The 16916-nt window shown below is 46.9% G+C and overlaps 3 protein-coding genes across 8 annotated transcripts in view; all 3 read left to right on the forward strand.

The window, feature by feature from the left end:
- Window positions 1–1895: 1895 nt before the first annotated feature.
- On the forward strand, window positions 1896–4142 carry HOXA9 (homeobox A9). Its single transcript, XM_063410077.1, has 2 exons — window positions 1896–2779; window positions 3876–4142. Exons 1-2 carry the CDS (start codon window positions 2233–2235, stop codon window positions 4112–4114), a joined length of 786 nt encoding a protein of 261 aa, XP_063266147.1. The 5' UTR covers window positions 1896–2232; the 3' UTR covers window positions 4115–4142.
- A 6773-nt stretch (window positions 4143–10915) lies between these two features.
- HOXA7 (homeobox A7) lies at window positions 10916–14269 on the forward strand. The gene is made up of 2 exons (XM_063410117.1): window positions 10916–11435; window positions 12472–14269. The coding sequence occupies exons 1-2, from the start codon at window positions 11060–11062 to the stop codon at window positions 12753–12755; spliced, it is 660 nt and encodes a 219-aa protein (XP_063266187.1). The 5' UTR covers window positions 10916–11059; the 3' UTR covers window positions 12756–14269.
- A 1206-nt stretch (window positions 14270–15475) lies between these two features.
- LOC134557189 (homeobox protein Hox-A3) overlaps window positions 15476–16916 on the forward strand; it is a 51650-nt gene continuing 50209 nt past the window's right edge. For 4 of the 6 annotated variants that reach the window (XM_063409956.1, XM_063409927.1, XM_063409976.1 and 1 more), the window contains exon 1: window positions 15476–15615. The gene's annotated coding sequence lies outside the window, so the exon portion shown is untranslated. The remainder of the gene's footprint in view (window positions 15616–16916) is intronic. The other 2 variants (XM_063409947.1, XM_063409992.1) reach the window with 2 other exon arrangements.

Here is a 16916-nt window from a genome sequence, read left to right on the forward strand (position 1 = left end):
TTTGGTGAGGAACCAAAAAAATAAAACCCGCTGCTGAAGTTTGAAAACCCAAATTCTAATATAAACATACAGGACTCCTGCAGCTAAGATTATTTTTTTGTGAATGGAAAAAGGAAGTTCTACAATCACATTTCACCACAGCTGACTCTTAATAATAAATACAAATGACGTGGAGTTCCGTCTTTCCAGGAAAGAAATACAATTATTTTTTTCTATTACGGAGTGTCTATACAATGGGAGAAAAAAAAAAAAAGGCCGAGAGAGCTTTATTTGCATTTTTTAAATCGTTAGAAAATAACGGGCCCCTTGTTTATTGAGATCTTGCAACTGTTCCACAATTTTCGAACTCTAATAGAGGATAATAGTTTCATTATGGGCCTTTGTAATTTTGACTGTGGAAGAGAGCGGTGTTAAAATGGGACCTCTGTAAGATTTCGGATTAAACTGTTGTGAAGACATGAAAAGAAAAAGAAAGAAGGAGAGCGAGAGAGAGAGAGAGTGAGACAGCCCACATAGCGATGCAAAACTAATTAGAACCACACTTTCGCATGCACAATATTTACATGCGATTTTAATCTTTACTCAGTCGTCCCTACCATTTGCTGGGCTCTCTTTTCAATAGAAGGTATTTCGAGTAAATTGAGCCTCTCACGGAGATTTTTGTACCCCCTGCATCTTAGTGACCGCGCTCCTTCGCCAGCCACGGGGATAAACAGCGTCAATGTCCGCCAGGGAGAAACCAGGGAGTCGCACGCATGTTTGCCAAGAGCTCAGCCACGACTTTAATTCCTAACACTGGACTTGGATCTGGCCGCCTCTTACTTTCCCCCGCGCACCCTCCCCTCCTTCTGCGGAGGATTGTAACCCTCCGCTCGGCTTCCGATGCCGCTAGCGTGTGTCCTGCACTCACAGGAGGTGCCAGCAAATAAATAACTATATTTGAACATAAATTTGATTCACCAGAATGCCGGACGGCCGACTGCGAACGCCCCTTTGATAGTCGCCTGGAGAAGCAGGGTGCCTTTCGGCAGAGGGGAGACGGGGCATTTTCTCCCCTTTCCCCCCGCTGCTTCCCTGCATAGCTGAAGAATTAATTGTGGTGATAAATACCGCCGCCCGGCTCTGCCCGCACTCCTTCCCTCTCGGCCAGGACGGCGGATCCCCTCCGGCCGCCGCCGCCCCGCCGTCCAGCCCCGGCTCCTCTCCTCGGCCTGGCGAGGGGTCCCCGGTCCAAGGGCAGGGGCAGCGGGGAGGACGAGGAGGGTGTTTCGGTCACTGCCGCGCCGTGCCCGGTGGGGTGGGATGGTGAAGTGCACTTTGGTGCGGGCCAGCCTAAATACCGAGCCAGCGCCTGCCCCTGTCCTTCTCCGGCCGGGCGGGAAGGGCCGGCTCTGCGCCGGGGTTTCGGAAAGGGGATACGTTGAATTTGACTTTCCGCTGCCAGCTCTGAGCCGAACGGAACGGTATTATTTACAGTGGGTTCCCAAACTAAACACAATAGTATAATTTAACCTTTCCAAGCACTCGTAAATTTTTACTGCTGTGAAACACAGCGATGCAAATGAGCGCGCTCATAGTTACTGACTTAATAACAACCCCGTGGCTCCCGAAACAATAACTCCTTATGAAATATAATAAATGTATATTTAAATACAGTATACCGCAACTACTATTTTGCTCCTTTTATTGCTTCAGTTATTGTATCATTTTATGTGAAGGTCTCCGATCACAAGGGTGGCAGGATTTTTTTTCGTGGAGAACACGACCCACTGATGGGATGATTAATTTTGATATAAAATAGTCCGCTCAAACAAAAAAAAAAAAAAAAAAAAAAAAAAAAAAAAGAGAGAGAGAGAAAGAAAGAGGGGGAGAGAGAGAGAGAGAGGAAGAGAGATAGAAAGAGGGGAGAGGGGCTGTAATATGGAATCTGATCTTTTAATCTCAGTTGGCCGCAATTAAAACGAACCCCGCCGTATAACTCAAATATCCCTTTGCATAAAAACATATGGCCTCGCTATAAAAATTATGGCTGGAAAACACTGACCCATTAATAGCCCGCGGACTGATTTATACTTTATTGTTCTGCTCCCCCGCCACGTGACAGGCGCAGCCAATGGGCGCCTGCGCTGCCCTCAACTTATTACTGACTCTACTTCTCCGCCAGCACCAAGTTGTTACGTGAAACCCGCAGCCCCGAACCGCGGCGGGTCCGCCGCCGCCCGCCCGCCCGCCATGTCGGCTCCCGGGACCCTCAGCAATTACTACGTGGACTCCTTCCTGGTGCCGGAGGGGGACGAGCTGGCGGCGCCCCGCTACGCCCCCGCCCCGCTGGGGCCGCCGCCGCGGCCGGCGGCGCTGGCCGAGCACCCCGAGCTGGCCCCCTGCAGCTTCCAGCCCAAGGCGCCCGTCTTCGGCCCCCCCTGGAGCCCCGCGCACCCCGCCGGCGCCAGCGGCGTCCCCGCCGTCTACCACCCCTACGCGCACCACCAGGCGCCCGTGGCACCGCCCGACGGCAGGTACATGCGTTCGTGGCTTGAGCCTGTGCCGGGCTCCTTGTCTTTCCCCGGGTTACCTACCAGCAGGCATTACGGCATTAAACCTGAACCGCTGGCGGCCAGGAGGGCTGACTGTACCACGTTTGACACTCACACTTTGTCTCTCTCTGATTATGCTTGTGGTTCTCCTCCAGTTGATAGGGATAAGCAAAGCCACGAAGGCGCATTCTCTGAAAGCAATGGAGAAAGTGAGGCAAACGGAGAGAAACCGCAGATCGATCCAAGTAAGTGGGACGGCAAGGGTAATGGACTTCAGGGCTCTGCGCCGGCCGCGGGGAGGTGTCGAGGCGCTGGGGCAAATGACGCGGCCGAGCACTGGCCGCTGCCGCCTCTGCGCCAGCCCGCCGGGGTCTGCCATCTGCAGAAGCCAGCGCTGCCTTTCTCAGGCTCGAACGGGATCTAGGATGGCTCTGGCTTTCCAGGGTGAAAGGAAAACAAAAAACCACCCTACAACTGCAACTCAAACAAACATTAAAAAAAAAAAATAGAGAGAAATGCAATAGCCGCCCGTCCGCGCTCCTGCCACCCCAGCAAACTGGGCAGGACGTGCTCACATCCTCCTGCCTCGCCGCGCTCCCAGGCGTGGGCAGACGCCGGAGAGAGGGGTGCCTAGAAAGCACTGGATGGGAATCTGATCTTTTTTGAGACGGCGCTCAGGCCAGGGCCGCTATTGCTGGGCTGAGAACAGAAACCTCGCCGTTGACTTGGTTCCTCCCCTCCCCCTTTCGTCTCCTCGGTGGAAAACCCCGGGCTGGATGCTCCCAGGACTACGAGACTGGTGGCAGAGCGCCCCGGGATTACTATCGCGATTAACGCCGTGCGAATAAGGGTCCTAAGAGGGCGAGGGTTTAATTATGCCAGCTGTAGATTAACTCGCCAGCTCCCTGGGTTTTGCCAGGGATGACACAGGAGAAGGTAGAGATTAAAAAGACAAACAATTTCGATGACATGTTGATCTGGCTGGTCGCTCTCCGGGCTGGCAGTTTGAGGAGTGGGGAGGCCAGGAAGGAGGGAGGGAGTTAGAGAGGAAGAGAGAGGAGGAGAAAGTATTTTAAAATTGTACTCTCCAAACAATAAAAAAGGCGAGGGGAGGCGGGGGCAGCGGGGCTTTGCCGTGGTTGCGTGTGACCTCCCCATGTGTCTGTATTTTGGAGTCCATTGTGCCTCACGAACCTCTGTGCCTGGGGAAATGAGAGCCACGTCCCAAACACGAATACCGGCACACCTGATGGGCTGTTTCTGCGTGGATTTCCCTCCCAGCCCCCTCCCTCCACCTCCTACCCTCCCCCTCAGCCTGAACTTCTGTTGTTTTCGTTGTAGATAATCCAGCTGCAAACTGGCTCCATGCAAGGTCCACCAGGAAAAAGCGATGCCCTTACACCAAGCATCAGACACTGGAACTGGAGAAGGAGTTTCTGTTCAATATGTATCTCACTAGGGACCGTAGATACGAGGTGGCCAGACTCCTCAATTTAACAGAGAGACAAGTGAAAATCTGGTTTCAGAACCGAAGGATGAAAATGAAGAAAATCAACAAAGATCGAGCGAAGGACGAATGATGGCGACACGTGGGTTAAAATGAAAGTGCGTAAAGTAAAAGAAAGAAAAAAAAAAAAAGAAAAAGAAAAAAGTTAAAACAAACAAAAAAAATCATCCCCTCAAGCCCTGCCATGCAATGCGTCTGGGTCCAGGCCTCATTTTTCCCTTGGCAAATTGTGATTAAGATTGTACAATGGTAGTCACAGAGGCCAGATTGCCAGGAGAGGTACAGTAAGACTTTTAATTTTCTAATAGGAAAGAAAAAGGGGGCATTAGCACGAAAAGGCTGTTTAACTGGCTTGTATAAATCTACCTGTTTCTTCACTTAATGAAAGAAAAAAAAATAGAAAAAAACTACCTTTTCATAATGCACAACTATTTACGGACTGTATAGTTTAGTCTACGTAGTTAATTTTATTCGCTCTTTGCGTGGCAGAGAAATCTCTGCTCTAATACTTGAACACTGTGTTTTATTGTGGTAATTATGTTTGTGACTCAATTTATGTGCTTGGGTGCTGTACCGGATGTAATGGTGTAAGCTAGAATTCAATTTGAACTCAGGTTGTTTATTATAAAAATTGCATAGAGTATAGCTCTGTAGTGTATTAAGTCTTTTCTGTATAATTAGACAGTTAACCTTTGATTGTAAAATATATATATTATATATATCCCAATGCAAAAAAAAAAAAAAAAAAAAGGTAGAAAAACCGTTCGTTCGGGATGTCTGGGAATTACGGTTCTCAAAATATGAAGCAAGTAATTTTAGTATGCACAGTTGATATATATAGTACTGTCTTCGTCGGTTGTATATATAATCTATATATTAAAAAAATAAATAAACAGACTAGCTTAAATATTGTTTTTGCACCAGTGAGCAGTTAGCAGATTTCGGAGCTATACGTATATGTGAAAAAGGTAACTACCTATGGTTTATGTTTGAATTTTAATCGAATGATTTGATGGTTATTGTAATGAAGGTTAATTTTATTGATAATAAATTATACATTATAAAAAACTACATTTGGTTATTGTAAATTTGTATCGATTTAAAAAAAAATCTGGGAAGTTATGTTGATGCAGAACGTACACTGTCTATTTTGAAACAGTTACCTCATGGCCTACTGACCAAATCGTTGTGTTTAAATGATATTTAACTTTTTGCCAAATAAAATATATTGATTCTTTTATATTTTGTGACGTTTTAACATTATTGAGGAGAAGTTCTTTCACGGTGCACCGGATCTCGCCAGCAGATGTGGCAGGGCTAGGGCAGCTGCAGAGGTGAGGCGAGAAGTGATATTATTTTCGAGCCAAGGCAAACCCACGGTTTTATAAACGCGGCCCCCGGGTGATGGAAATTTGGTCTTGCATTTATCCTAAATGGATATACACAGCCCCTAAACGCCATAGCTTCTGTGAAGGTAGCGATTTCTTGTCCGCTTCCGGCTCTGATTTGGTAAGCTGGTGCTGAGCAGTGTGCGGACCGAGCCCCTGGGATGGCAGCGGGGCACCGCGCCGAGCTACCGCCGCTTAATAAAACCCGCCGCCGGGGCTGGGGAACCAGCACCAACCCAAAATGTCCGACGTTCTTTAGTGTGGACTATAATGTAAATCAGCTCAGACAGCGACATTTAAACTGAGATTGTTAATTAGCCGCCACCAGAAATTGTGCAGCGCTAAGTGTGCTTCCACAACCCCTATGAGAAGACTCGCCTTTACCATGGCGTTCATTTCAAATTCCCTGCTAGAGACGGTTGCCCATGCAAAATATGTTATTTCAAACGTCATCCACTTCTTCCCTTCACTTTTGTATTTTTTCCCCTTTTAAATGTCCCGCGGCAAATAAATAGAACCCGCTGCGTTTTACTAGCACCTCAGATTATATATGTATTTATAGATAGATACAGAAACAGATAAAATTTTACTGACAATTATGGTAGAATTGATGGTGTCAATTTTAGTCGCTGATTTAGCTGAAGGAAAGTGGTGGGCTGGCAACAGTATACAGCAGACAACACGAAATTTTATTTATTTTAAAAAAGAGAGGGATGGTTTCTTGGGAGTGGAAGATTTCCATACATCCCCTCCCCATTGCATCTACCCCTCCCCCGCCGCCCCAAGCCAAATCAAGCTCGGCAACAAAAGAAAATAGCAAAGTCTATGAGCTTGCTGAAATTTACCCTCGTTTTGGGCGGACATCTTACTGCTCACAGTGGATATCCTCCACAACATGAATCGCAGCACAGCTCTGCGCCACACTGACCCTTGCTTGCAAATATGGCGAATAACAATAAAATCCTTCTTGTTTTATGAAGGCACCTTTAGACACACACATATATACATATATGTATACGTATTGAAAGCAAAATAGGACAGAACATGCTTATGGTCTTGGCAGAAGTCGTTGTTAGGAAAATTCAGAGCCATACTACAGTGCAATAAAAGAAAATGACTGCTGTAACCGTTTATGGGGTGTAAAACGCTGCAGGGCTGAAGAAAAAACTTAGGGAGCCGGCAAGAAGTTTACAGATGTGCAGAACTGCGGGAGGAAAAAAATGCTTTCGACTTCACCTTAAATAAAAAAATCCGAAGTAAGATTTGATGAGTTCTAATTAGCAAAAGGGAGCTCGTTCTGGCGTGCACACACACAAAAAAGCCCCTAATTGATCCCCGAGCCAGTATTTGGGGATGCTGGGACGCCCTCTGTTGTTGCAGACAGAGGCAACTTCAAAGAATCAGCATTAAGAGTGTGTAATAAATGACGGGTCTGCAAACTGTCTGGAATTCGGCTCTTAATGAGTTTACAACTGTCCAGCCACAATTAAGATTTTCTACAAAAGCCTTTTCATTTGTTTTGTCTGGCTGTTTTAGATAAAGCGGGAGAGCGGAAATAACAACCTTTTATTGGCCTTCCCGTGCTTAAATCCAGGCTGGGAGGTGGACATTTATCTTGCCGTGGGCCGGCGGGCCGGGGCGCGGGCCGCGGCGGGCCGGGCCGGGCGGCGGCGCGGCACTGGCGGCCCGACGGCGGCAGGTGGCGCTGTGAGCCCGCGGAACGGAGCCCGGCCGCGCTCCGCCATCAAGCGCTCGGCCGCCTCCCGACAGCTCCTAAAATGTCGACTTTATGGGAGCATAACTGCGCTGGGGAGGGCTGCGTTGGTTTTAACAAAGGCCGATAGGTTTGAGGGTGCTTTCCCCCCCCCCCCCTTATCCCCGAGATTTTGCCCGCCTTATGCTGCCGACCGTGCCCCATCAGGGTGGCGTTTACCGCCTGGCCACGCTCAGTGCACTCGTGGCGAGAGTAATGCTTGATCTGCACCAAGGACACACTGTGCATTTATTAGTCTCAAAATACACATAATTTCCTATTATGTGATAAAGACCGATGGAACGCTGGCGCCGAACTGCCAGCCTCCTGTTTTTCCTCCTTACCCCAAACCTTTGCTCTTTGCTTAAACTCTGAGCCTGCAATCAGGGTGTCCCGATTCCCCGAAGGGCTAGTGGGAAATGGAATATTGGGAGAAAGGGGGAATTGAAGGGTTCGGGCTCGGTGTAAGAGGTTCTCCCCGGCTTAGCCTGGGAGGAGAGCGCCCGAAGAGCGTCACCCTTGGAGCTCTGGGGCCAACCGATGGATTTTCCAATGCCCTTGTCCGCTCCGCGTGGCTGAGACAGCCGTGCGGGGAACCGGCAGTGCTGCAAAAATCTTGTTTGAAAATTATTTACCGGCGGGTGAAATTCTTCAACAGCTGTCTTTGATACAAATAAAAAGCCCTGCTTGTGTCCGAAGCAATTTCAGCTCTGTGGGACCCGTTGTGATTATATTACACAGATGTGAGAAGGCTGATGCTCTGCAAACTTGACGTGTCTCTCAAAGTCATTCCTAACTTGTTCTCGCCGTCTATTTTGTTTCCTTGAATCGTTTTCCTATTTTTTTTCCGCTTTGCTTTTGTTGGCTGCCGCGTCTTGAGAATGAAGCTTAGTGTGGAGTTGTGGAATATTTTCAGATGGCAATTGCCAAAAGAGACGGGGAAAAAAAGTAATTGGAAGGAAAATAAATGCAGGAGGAAAGGATTTATAAAATATGGGCTGAAGTATAAATGTAGTATTTCGTAAGTTTAAGCCAGACAACTAAACAAATCGCTGCATAGTACTCTGTAAAAGAACTACTTTCTCTGCATCTTATTTACATTTCCTTAAATCAAAGCCATTCTCTGTATATCGAAATTCAGCACTGGGAATGCACTAAGCTAGTTTTTTTCCCGCACTGATTCAAAGATTAAATTCTTTCTAGGGATAAAGACTAACAGCCACTCCCTGCTTTCTAACAAGAGCCTTCCTATCAAGTGTTTGTCTACAATGGCATTGCTAAACTTGTTATGATTAATTTTTTTTCCTTGGGCAGTAAAATTATATTGAAATTAAAAAGTGTTTATGCATCGTCATACTAAGTAATAACTTGGCACAGCATGTTCCATTATAATCGTGGATAAATTACGGCGAGAACAGATTCCAAACCAACAAAAATCTTCTCTACTATGAACCACATCAAGATACTGCTTTGTACACAAGCCATAATCATGTAGTGCTCCCAGGTCGCTTATAACTTACGAGCATCGTTTTATCATTGCATTTTACTTCCCGGAAAAGCTCAGTGCCAAAGAGGGGTAGTCCAGAGTTTACAGGGGGAAAAAAATTACAATTAATTCGTCCTAGAGGATTATTTTTAATGCGTGTGAGAATATTGCCATGACCAAAAATTTGAAATCTGCGCCTGTTCGCCCTTTCCCGATTGGAAAAAAAAATGAATTGAAATGAAAAGCGAGTTTGCAGGCACGGGGATCTAGCCTGATCCTCTAAGCGACAAAACGAGACATTTCAGAAGGTGTTTCAGAAGCAGAGTTATGCCTAACTCGCAGAGGGTGGGGGGAGTCAACAAGGTGGCGGGGACCCATGTCTAGGGGTCCTTCTAGCATTTATTCAGCGAAGGCTTTTTGTTAAATCCAAAGGGTTGGCAGGGAAAAATAAGCTGAAGGCAAAATACATTAAAAAAAAAAAAAAACAAACAAAAAACCCGTGGCGGCGATAAACACTTGTAAGCAAAGAAAAATACACAAACGTGCAAATTGTGGAGAATCAGAGAGCTCGAAATACAACCACCCAGACAATCTATTCGGTCCTACGCTATCCATATTTAAGTCTAGACATTGGTTATATTTGCTGTTTCTTTTTTCTTGCATCTTGTTGTCACCAGAGGAGCAATTTATTGGTCTAATGCCATCTACTTCAGCCTCTTTGATCTTCTTGGTCGTCGTCCTGTTTGCATCGGATTCGTTTAAGTTCTTGGGCCTCTATTCCCTTCCAGCAGCCTCTTCTGCCGGCATGTTCCCGCACGGTGATTGAGACCTCAGGGATATTGTCTAATATTGGTGAATTGGAAGAAATAACCGAAGGGGCTCTTTCGGCGGCTTCTCCCTTATGCCTGCGAATAATAACTGCGTTTTCACATACTTAACACTTGGCAAACATTTACATACATCCACCACATCTGCATGCTCTGAAGCACCAGTATCTCAGGGATCCGGCTTTCAAGAATTGACTTGCTTCTGTCAGTAACCTGTGTTCATGGGGCTGCAATAACCACGCATAAAGGGTGCCAAAGGGTGCACGGGTGTGTGTGCGGGTGCGTGTTGGAGGTGTTCGGGGGGGGCAGAGGGTGCTCCACGTTTACAAAACGTGAAGTTTAGGGTCCGTGCGAAATATCCCCAAGAACAATTTTAAGTGGTGAGAAAGTCTTTGTACACGGGGCACCAAACTATAATTGAAAGGAGAATTTCCGGGGCAATTCCATTGTGCTTCTTCCAGTTTATGATGTGCAATACAGGCAGGCAGTAAAAGCTGTCTTTACCAGGACTCCCTGTCTGAGGGAAGGAAACTCATTTTACGATCCGTTTAAAGGAAGGGCACGGAGCAGCATCCTCAATGAAGAGCCATTCGCATTGTTGGGGATCCCAGTGTTTAGAAAAGCAGCAACTCTCCCCGTCATGCGAGCGTACCGCTGCCGCCTCACGCTCTGGACTGCAAGGTATGTAGGGCGGAAAGGTAACTCGGGCAGTAAACAGGCGGCGCCGATTTGAAGCCATTTGCAGCGGATTTCACCAACTCTGGAGTTTCGGTGTATTCTGTTTTTTTCTTCTTGAGACATTCAGAAAGTTGAGTCCTCATTTTTTTTTCTTTCCTCCCCCCCTCATTATTTTTGGTGGGCGCTAGGGTTTTTCGGTTTTTTGTGTGTTCTGCTGTTGAGTGGGAGATTTTTGTTTAGTTGGATGTCGTTGCTTGTTTGGGGGCTCGGGTTTTATTTTTGTTGGTTTGTTTGTTTCCTCCCTTTCCTTTGCCGGGGAGGATGACTGCCATTTTTTCCCTCCTCCCGGGGCTGACTGCTGGGAAACGCCTCGATTTCCCCGGCTCAGCAGCCCCTCGGGGCCAGAGCGGGTGCCCTGGCAAGCCCTGTGGCAGGGTTACCGCCTGCTTCTCGCCCTCACGAGAAAACAACGCGGGGGGAACGAGGCACCTCCTTTAAACCTCAAACACACACATATAGATATGTGATTTTTTTTAAAGCTTTAACATTTGATTTTCCCCGGCGCCCCCCGGCCCGCCCGCGACCTGGCGGGGTGCGGTGTCCCCGGGGGCCGGCGGGCGGCGGCTGGAGGGCGCTGCCGGGCGCGGCGGCGGCCGCGGCCCCAGCCCGTCCATGGCCGGGCACCGTCGGGCCCCGGCCGGCACCACCTGTGAGGCGGGCGGGGATTGGCGGGCGGCGTCACATGACCGGTCACGTGCTGCGGGCAGCTCGGTCCAAAAGAAAATGGGGTTTGGTGTAAATCTGGGGGTGTAATGTTATCATATATCACGCTACCTCGTAAAACCGACACTGAAGCCTGCCGGACAACAAATCACAGGTCAAAATTATGAGCTCTTCGTATTATGTGAATGCGCTTTTTAGCAAATATACGGCGGGGGCTTCTCTTTTCCAAAATGCGGAGCCTACTTCTTGCTCCTTTGCAAGCAACTCCCAGAGAAGCGGCTATGGACCGGGCGCGGGTGCCTTCGCCTCCTCCATGCCCGGCTTGTACAATGTGAACAGTACCATATATCAAAGCCCGTTCTCTTCCGGATACAGCCTGGGCTCTGATGCCTACAACCTGCATTGTTCCTCTTTTGATCAGAACATTCCCGTCCTCTGCAATGAGCTAACCAAACCCAGCTGTGAGAAAGCGGAGGAAAGCAACCTGCACAACCAGGCTGAGCCTAATTTCCGGATATACCCCTGGATGAGGTCTTCAGGTAGGGGCGAGCGGAGAGGGCTCGGAGCCGTGGCAGCCAGGCAAAGCGTGTCGCCAGGATTACTGTCAGCACTGCCTTTATGGTTTTAATTATAGCCGAGGCGCCATTGCGTAGAAAGCCCGTGGCATTGTATGTAAATGAGTATCATAAAACTTTTTATTGCCCAATTAATGGGTTCTAGCCTCGTAAATTTATTTAACTCCATTTGCTATGGAATTTTAGCATTGGGTTGATTTGCGCTGTTTGCTATGAAAAAGCGGAGAGCTGGCTGCGGGCTCCCAGAGCCCCCACGGGTAAGCGTCTCCCCTGCCCTCTTGTCGAAGTTGGGGGGAAAAAAAAAATCCCGCTCGCTGGGTAAGGCGGAGGGGACAGAGGCGTTTAGGACCGAGGGACGGCGTGTTGAGGACTCTGCCAGCCCGCGTTGCCGAGACGTGCCACTCTCGTCCCCCCTGCCCTTTCCACGGAGATAAAGATCTATAGAAATGTACTAAACAGGAAAACGGAGGGGGGAGGGGGGGGCTGAGGACGGGAGTGTGTGTGAAAAAGGAGAGCTCTCTTCTGGAGCTAAATGCTATGTATTGTTTACGATCCAGGCGGGATGGGTGGGGGGGAGCCCACGACATTAAAATAAAATAAATACAGCCCAGCCTTCCAGCTTTTTATTTCCCCTTGCGAAACGTGAAAGTCTGGAAGGTTTTAGGGAAATACATCGCCTGGGGGAAAGGTTCCTCCTCCCAAAAGCAATTTCCTCCCCCACCTCCTTTCCTGAATGCTTTCTCTTCACTTTTTCTAGGTCTCGAGCAACTTAATTTTTGCCCTGCCTGAGCAGAGCAGGTCGTGTGGCTGAAATGTCTTTGTTAGGGCAAAGTGGGGGGGCGAGTGGAAGTCGAAGAAGGGGATCGTTCACTCTAGCTCGGCCACTTTTTTGTTTATTTATTTATTTGTTTGTTTATTAAAAAGCATCAATAAGAAAAATAAAAAGAGAAAACTTTCCATCTCTTGTCTAACTCCTGGCCGTGTGTGTGCCTGTTTTCAGGTCCAGATAGGAAGCGAGGGCGCCAGACCTACACCCGGTACCAGACCCTGGAGCTGGAGAAGGAATTCCACTTCAATCGTTATCTGACTCGGCGGCGAAGGATAGAGATCGCCCATGCCCTCTGCCTGACTGAGAGGCAGATCAAAATCTGGTTCCAGAACCGGAGGATGAAGTGGAAGAAGGAGCACAAGGAGGAGAGCTCCAGCACCCCGGCTCCCAACGAGCCCACGTCAGCAGCAGCCTCTGTGGAGAAAGTGGAAGAGGACGAAGAGGAAGAGGACTAAGGAGTCCCACTCGAGGAAGTGATCTCTTAGAATAGTGTGTGCACATGACAGTTGGAAAAGCTCCCTTTAAGGGAGAAAGGAAAAAAAAAAGAGAGACTTACTGTTTTTATTAAAAAAAAAATCAGTTCCCTTTAATAAGCATCTTGAAAGTGAGCATTTGCAAACATGAAAACATTTCTTGGGTTGGTTTACCAGCCTTCTCTCCACTCTCCCATACTCCCCAAACCTGCCCTATGCCGAACCTTTTGGTAATATCTCCTAAGAGCATCTTACAATCAGTTTTGTTTTTTTTTCTTCATTAACCCAAACTTGGGTGGGCTTCTTCAGGGGACAGTTCAGTGGGAGAACTGCTGCTTGCACAGATAGTAAACCGTGACCTTCCGAACTAACTACCTGACTCCATAGTCCTAATCATGTGTGAGGGGAAAAGTGCATTAGGCTCACATTAAGAAAAACTACCTAATTTTAAATAAGTAGCTCTGCACTTCTCTTTTTGGTGTTTTGGGTTTTTTTAATTGTTGTTAGAAAAGTATCATAAGTAACAGCCACACTAACAAAAGGTTAAACAGCAAGTAAGAGGGGGAAAATGTTCCACAAACCACTACAATCTACAGCAATTATTTGTACTACCTATTTTCCAGACTACCTACCTATATATCTTGCTCTGCCTACCTATCTTCGAAAGTATACTGTATTTTAGTAGTCAAAAGGATGTTACAAGATTACTAATGTGAATCGCAAAATGCTTTTAGACATGTAAGTGTAGTCGTTCGAAAAGCACGCATCAATAGCTTTGGTATAGAATTTGGTACCGAAAAGTCTGAATATATTTAAATTTAAAATAATATATTTATTCCAAAGCAATTATAAATGGAAACCATATGCTGCAATATATCTTTGTTCTCGATTCTTTGCTATTCCGAGAGAGGAAGCAAACACGCCAATATTGTACAAAGCGGTTTAATATCTCCCGTTGGCTTCTACCTTCAGCTGCTTCTGCTAAAGGCCGTTTTCTTATTCTACGTTGATCTTACTTAATATAGCGGAAAGTGTTCTTTGAAAAGTGAATTTAAGTGATCATGTAACCACCTTAAAAAAAAAATCAACAAACTGTTTGTCCTGATTATCTGAACATGTTAATATGTAATACCATGAATTTTCGTACAATAGCAGATATTGTAATATTTTTTGTCATTTATATTCGTCTTGAACCTCATTTGTAAGATCATGTCATAAATTGGGAAGTATGTAATTAATTTGGAAACTTTGTAGCATGTTGTATTGTTAAGAACTCTGTATAAATCCGTCTTGAAGGTTGGGCTAAAGTTTATTCACAAATTGTATGTTACAATGTGTTTCGGTGTGTTCGTTGTGAACATTTGGATATGCCGTGTAAGTATTGGAAGTGGGAAAAAAATGTCTGTGAACTCTCTTTGGAAGTGATACCGTGTTCAACTATCTCCCACGATAAATGTGTTTTATGTTACACAGAAAATAAATATGCTTGTTGACAATTCATTGTGTTTCTTTATTAAGGAATCAGTTCGAGGGAAGCACCAAAAATATATTACATAGACAAATTAAGAAATTAGACCATCTAAACATTTTTTAAATATAATCAGGAAGAAAGAAAGAAAGAAAAAAAAAACCAAAAACCAAAAAAAAAAAAAAAAAAACCAAACAAACAAACCAAAAAAAAAAAAACCCACAAGCAAAACCCAAAGTGATGAATTGATAGGAATCAGTCAATATCTCTATCTCGAGTTCATGATTTTTTTTTCCCTAGCGTTGTTGATTAATAAAGCGGAAAGCCTTTTTTATGGGAGAGCTTCCTTCCACCGTGTTCCCGTGTCCTCTCACAGTCATAACCTCAGTCCAGACGCTCGGCGATCAAGCCGAAATCGCATGCAGTGAAAGAATATTTAGTAATGAACAGAAAGTGAAATGCGAAACTTCCAAGTGTAAATGATCTGATCGGGTACATGTGTGGATTGTGTGTGCGGCTTTCGGGGGCCAGGGGGCATCACGGTGGCACGAAAATGGGGGGAAATTGCCCCGCTTTAGAAAACGTCTTGATTTTGCCAGGTACCACGTAATGTCTATGAGATCTAATATTCCCCCTTTTCTTTTTTTCTAATTAAAAAAAAAAAAAATCTAACCCGAAAAGTCCTTTTATTCGGCCAGATAAATAAAGGTAAGACATGGAGCATTATTTGCGCCGAAGTTCCCTTTTTTCTCCTACACTCCATTCCTGGTCAGCGCACTAATTGTAATTTTAATAAAATTAGTGCAAAGTCCAGGTCTTTTAAAAAACTCCAGGGCTGCCTCTGTGGTAAGATGGCGCCTCTCTAAGACCTGCCTCTTCTTAGTGATGAGGAAAAGGCCATAAATCCGTTGTTGTTTATGAAAATTTACAACTTTGCAATACAACTTTATGAGTTGTTCGGTTTTTCCATTGGTCGTTGTCGGTCATGTGGATGGTAACCGTGAACATGAACTTTTTTATAATTTCCCTTGCGAGAATAGAGCCGCATTCTTTTGCTGAGCTCTGTCCTGCTTCGGATCTCTCTGGCTTTCAATCCCCATTTCATTTGTTCTTTGTAAGGCAATAGTGAACAAAGTGTGCGGAGGTTCAGCATAAGCAGCCGCCTAGAACACAGATCCGGGATGGCAATTTCCAGTTCCCCCGCTGGAAGGTGTGGCATATTGGATTCAAAGCACTGGCGTGGCAGATTTTCAACTTGCAACCTGGCTAATTTCCTGCTTCTTCTGGCACCAAAAGGAGGGCGATTCGTCTCCTGTGCAGCCAAAGCGACAGCTGTCAAAGTCGCAGGGGCTCCTGTGAGCCAGAACCTAAAAGGTGAGAAATGTATATGACACTACCGTAAGCAGGGGAAAATGGTTTAATACGTTTAAATATTAGACATGTGCAATTAAAGCAAATGGAAGTGTTACCGGCCAAAAATAGAGATGGCTGCAGCTCAGTTGATTTTGACTTAACCAGTGCATGCAAAAAACATGCCTAAATAAAATGTTTATTTTGTGTGATTTAGCAAGGAAGCGGTGTTTGGTTTGTTGGTTTGTTTTGCTTTTTTCCCCCACGAAGTTGATATCTTTTTGCATTGACCAGGGGTATGTTGTGATGTTCAGGTTATTTTCTAATAATTCTGTTTTACAGCATCCGTGGAGGGGATTTTTTTTTCCCAGCACGAGGGAAAAATGTTTGTTCCCCAAACATTTTTTAATACTAATTCGCAGCATTAACTCATTAGCTTAAATTTCATTTGCGGTTGACGAAATTTAGATGTAATTTATTTTTTGCTATTTCATAAAAAGAAACAAACAAAAAAGCCCCAAACAGCACGATGTCTCCTAGCTTCTCTGCCATGTCCGGGAGGAAGATTACTTCTAGACGGGGGGAAACAGCGCGAATGTGTCTTAGATTTTCTATATCAGATCAAGCGCTGCCTGCATAAATGGCTTGCCCCACCGTGGGTCTGTTGCCGGCGGTTCGCGGCGTGGGCGGCTTGCGCGTCTCGGCTGCGCGGAGCGGGCTTCGCGGCGGCTAAACCCATCCCAGCGCCGGAGACGGAGCTTTCCCCCCTCCCTTCTCTCCTTGTTGTGACTGTTACGGTGCGGCGCTGGGGCGGGGGAGCGGCGGCCGGCGGGCCGGTGCCCCGCGGTGTGTGCCGGCGGGGGGCAGCGGGGACTCAGGAACGGCGCCCCCGGGACCCCCCGCCGCCGCCGCCGGGCTCCGCTGCCGCCTCCTCACGGCGAAGGAGCGGCTAGGAAGGCTTTAAACGGCGGCCCCGGCTCTGCCGGTGCCGCCGGGCTGATAAAGCACTGCATTTGCATTGCATTGCGGTATCCGCCGGACTGGAGCTGCAGTGAGCGCCGGATTATTTATTGCGGGTCGCGGGTGCTCAGTGCTGCCACGGCGTGGCGGGATGGCGGAGGCGGGCGCGGAGCGGAGCGGCCCCCGCAGCCCCTGGAAGAGCAGCGCTGCCAGCCTGCACTGCTCGGGGGAGCCCAAATAAAAGACCAAGCGGTGAAAAAAAAAATAAATAAATTGCGGCCTACCTTTTTCTGTGGGAGTATCGGAGCTCGCCCCCGGGCAAAATATTCCAGCGGGACCAGCTCTGCCCACTCCCCGTCCCCTCC

The sequence above is a fragment of the Prinia subflava genome, chromosome 1, assembly GCF_021018805.1.
Source record: "Prinia subflava isolate CZ2003 ecotype Zambia chromosome 1, Cam_Psub_1.2, whole genome shotgun sequence".
Taxonomy (NCBI): domain Eukaryota; kingdom Metazoa; phylum Chordata; class Aves; order Passeriformes; family Cisticolidae; genus Prinia; species Prinia subflava.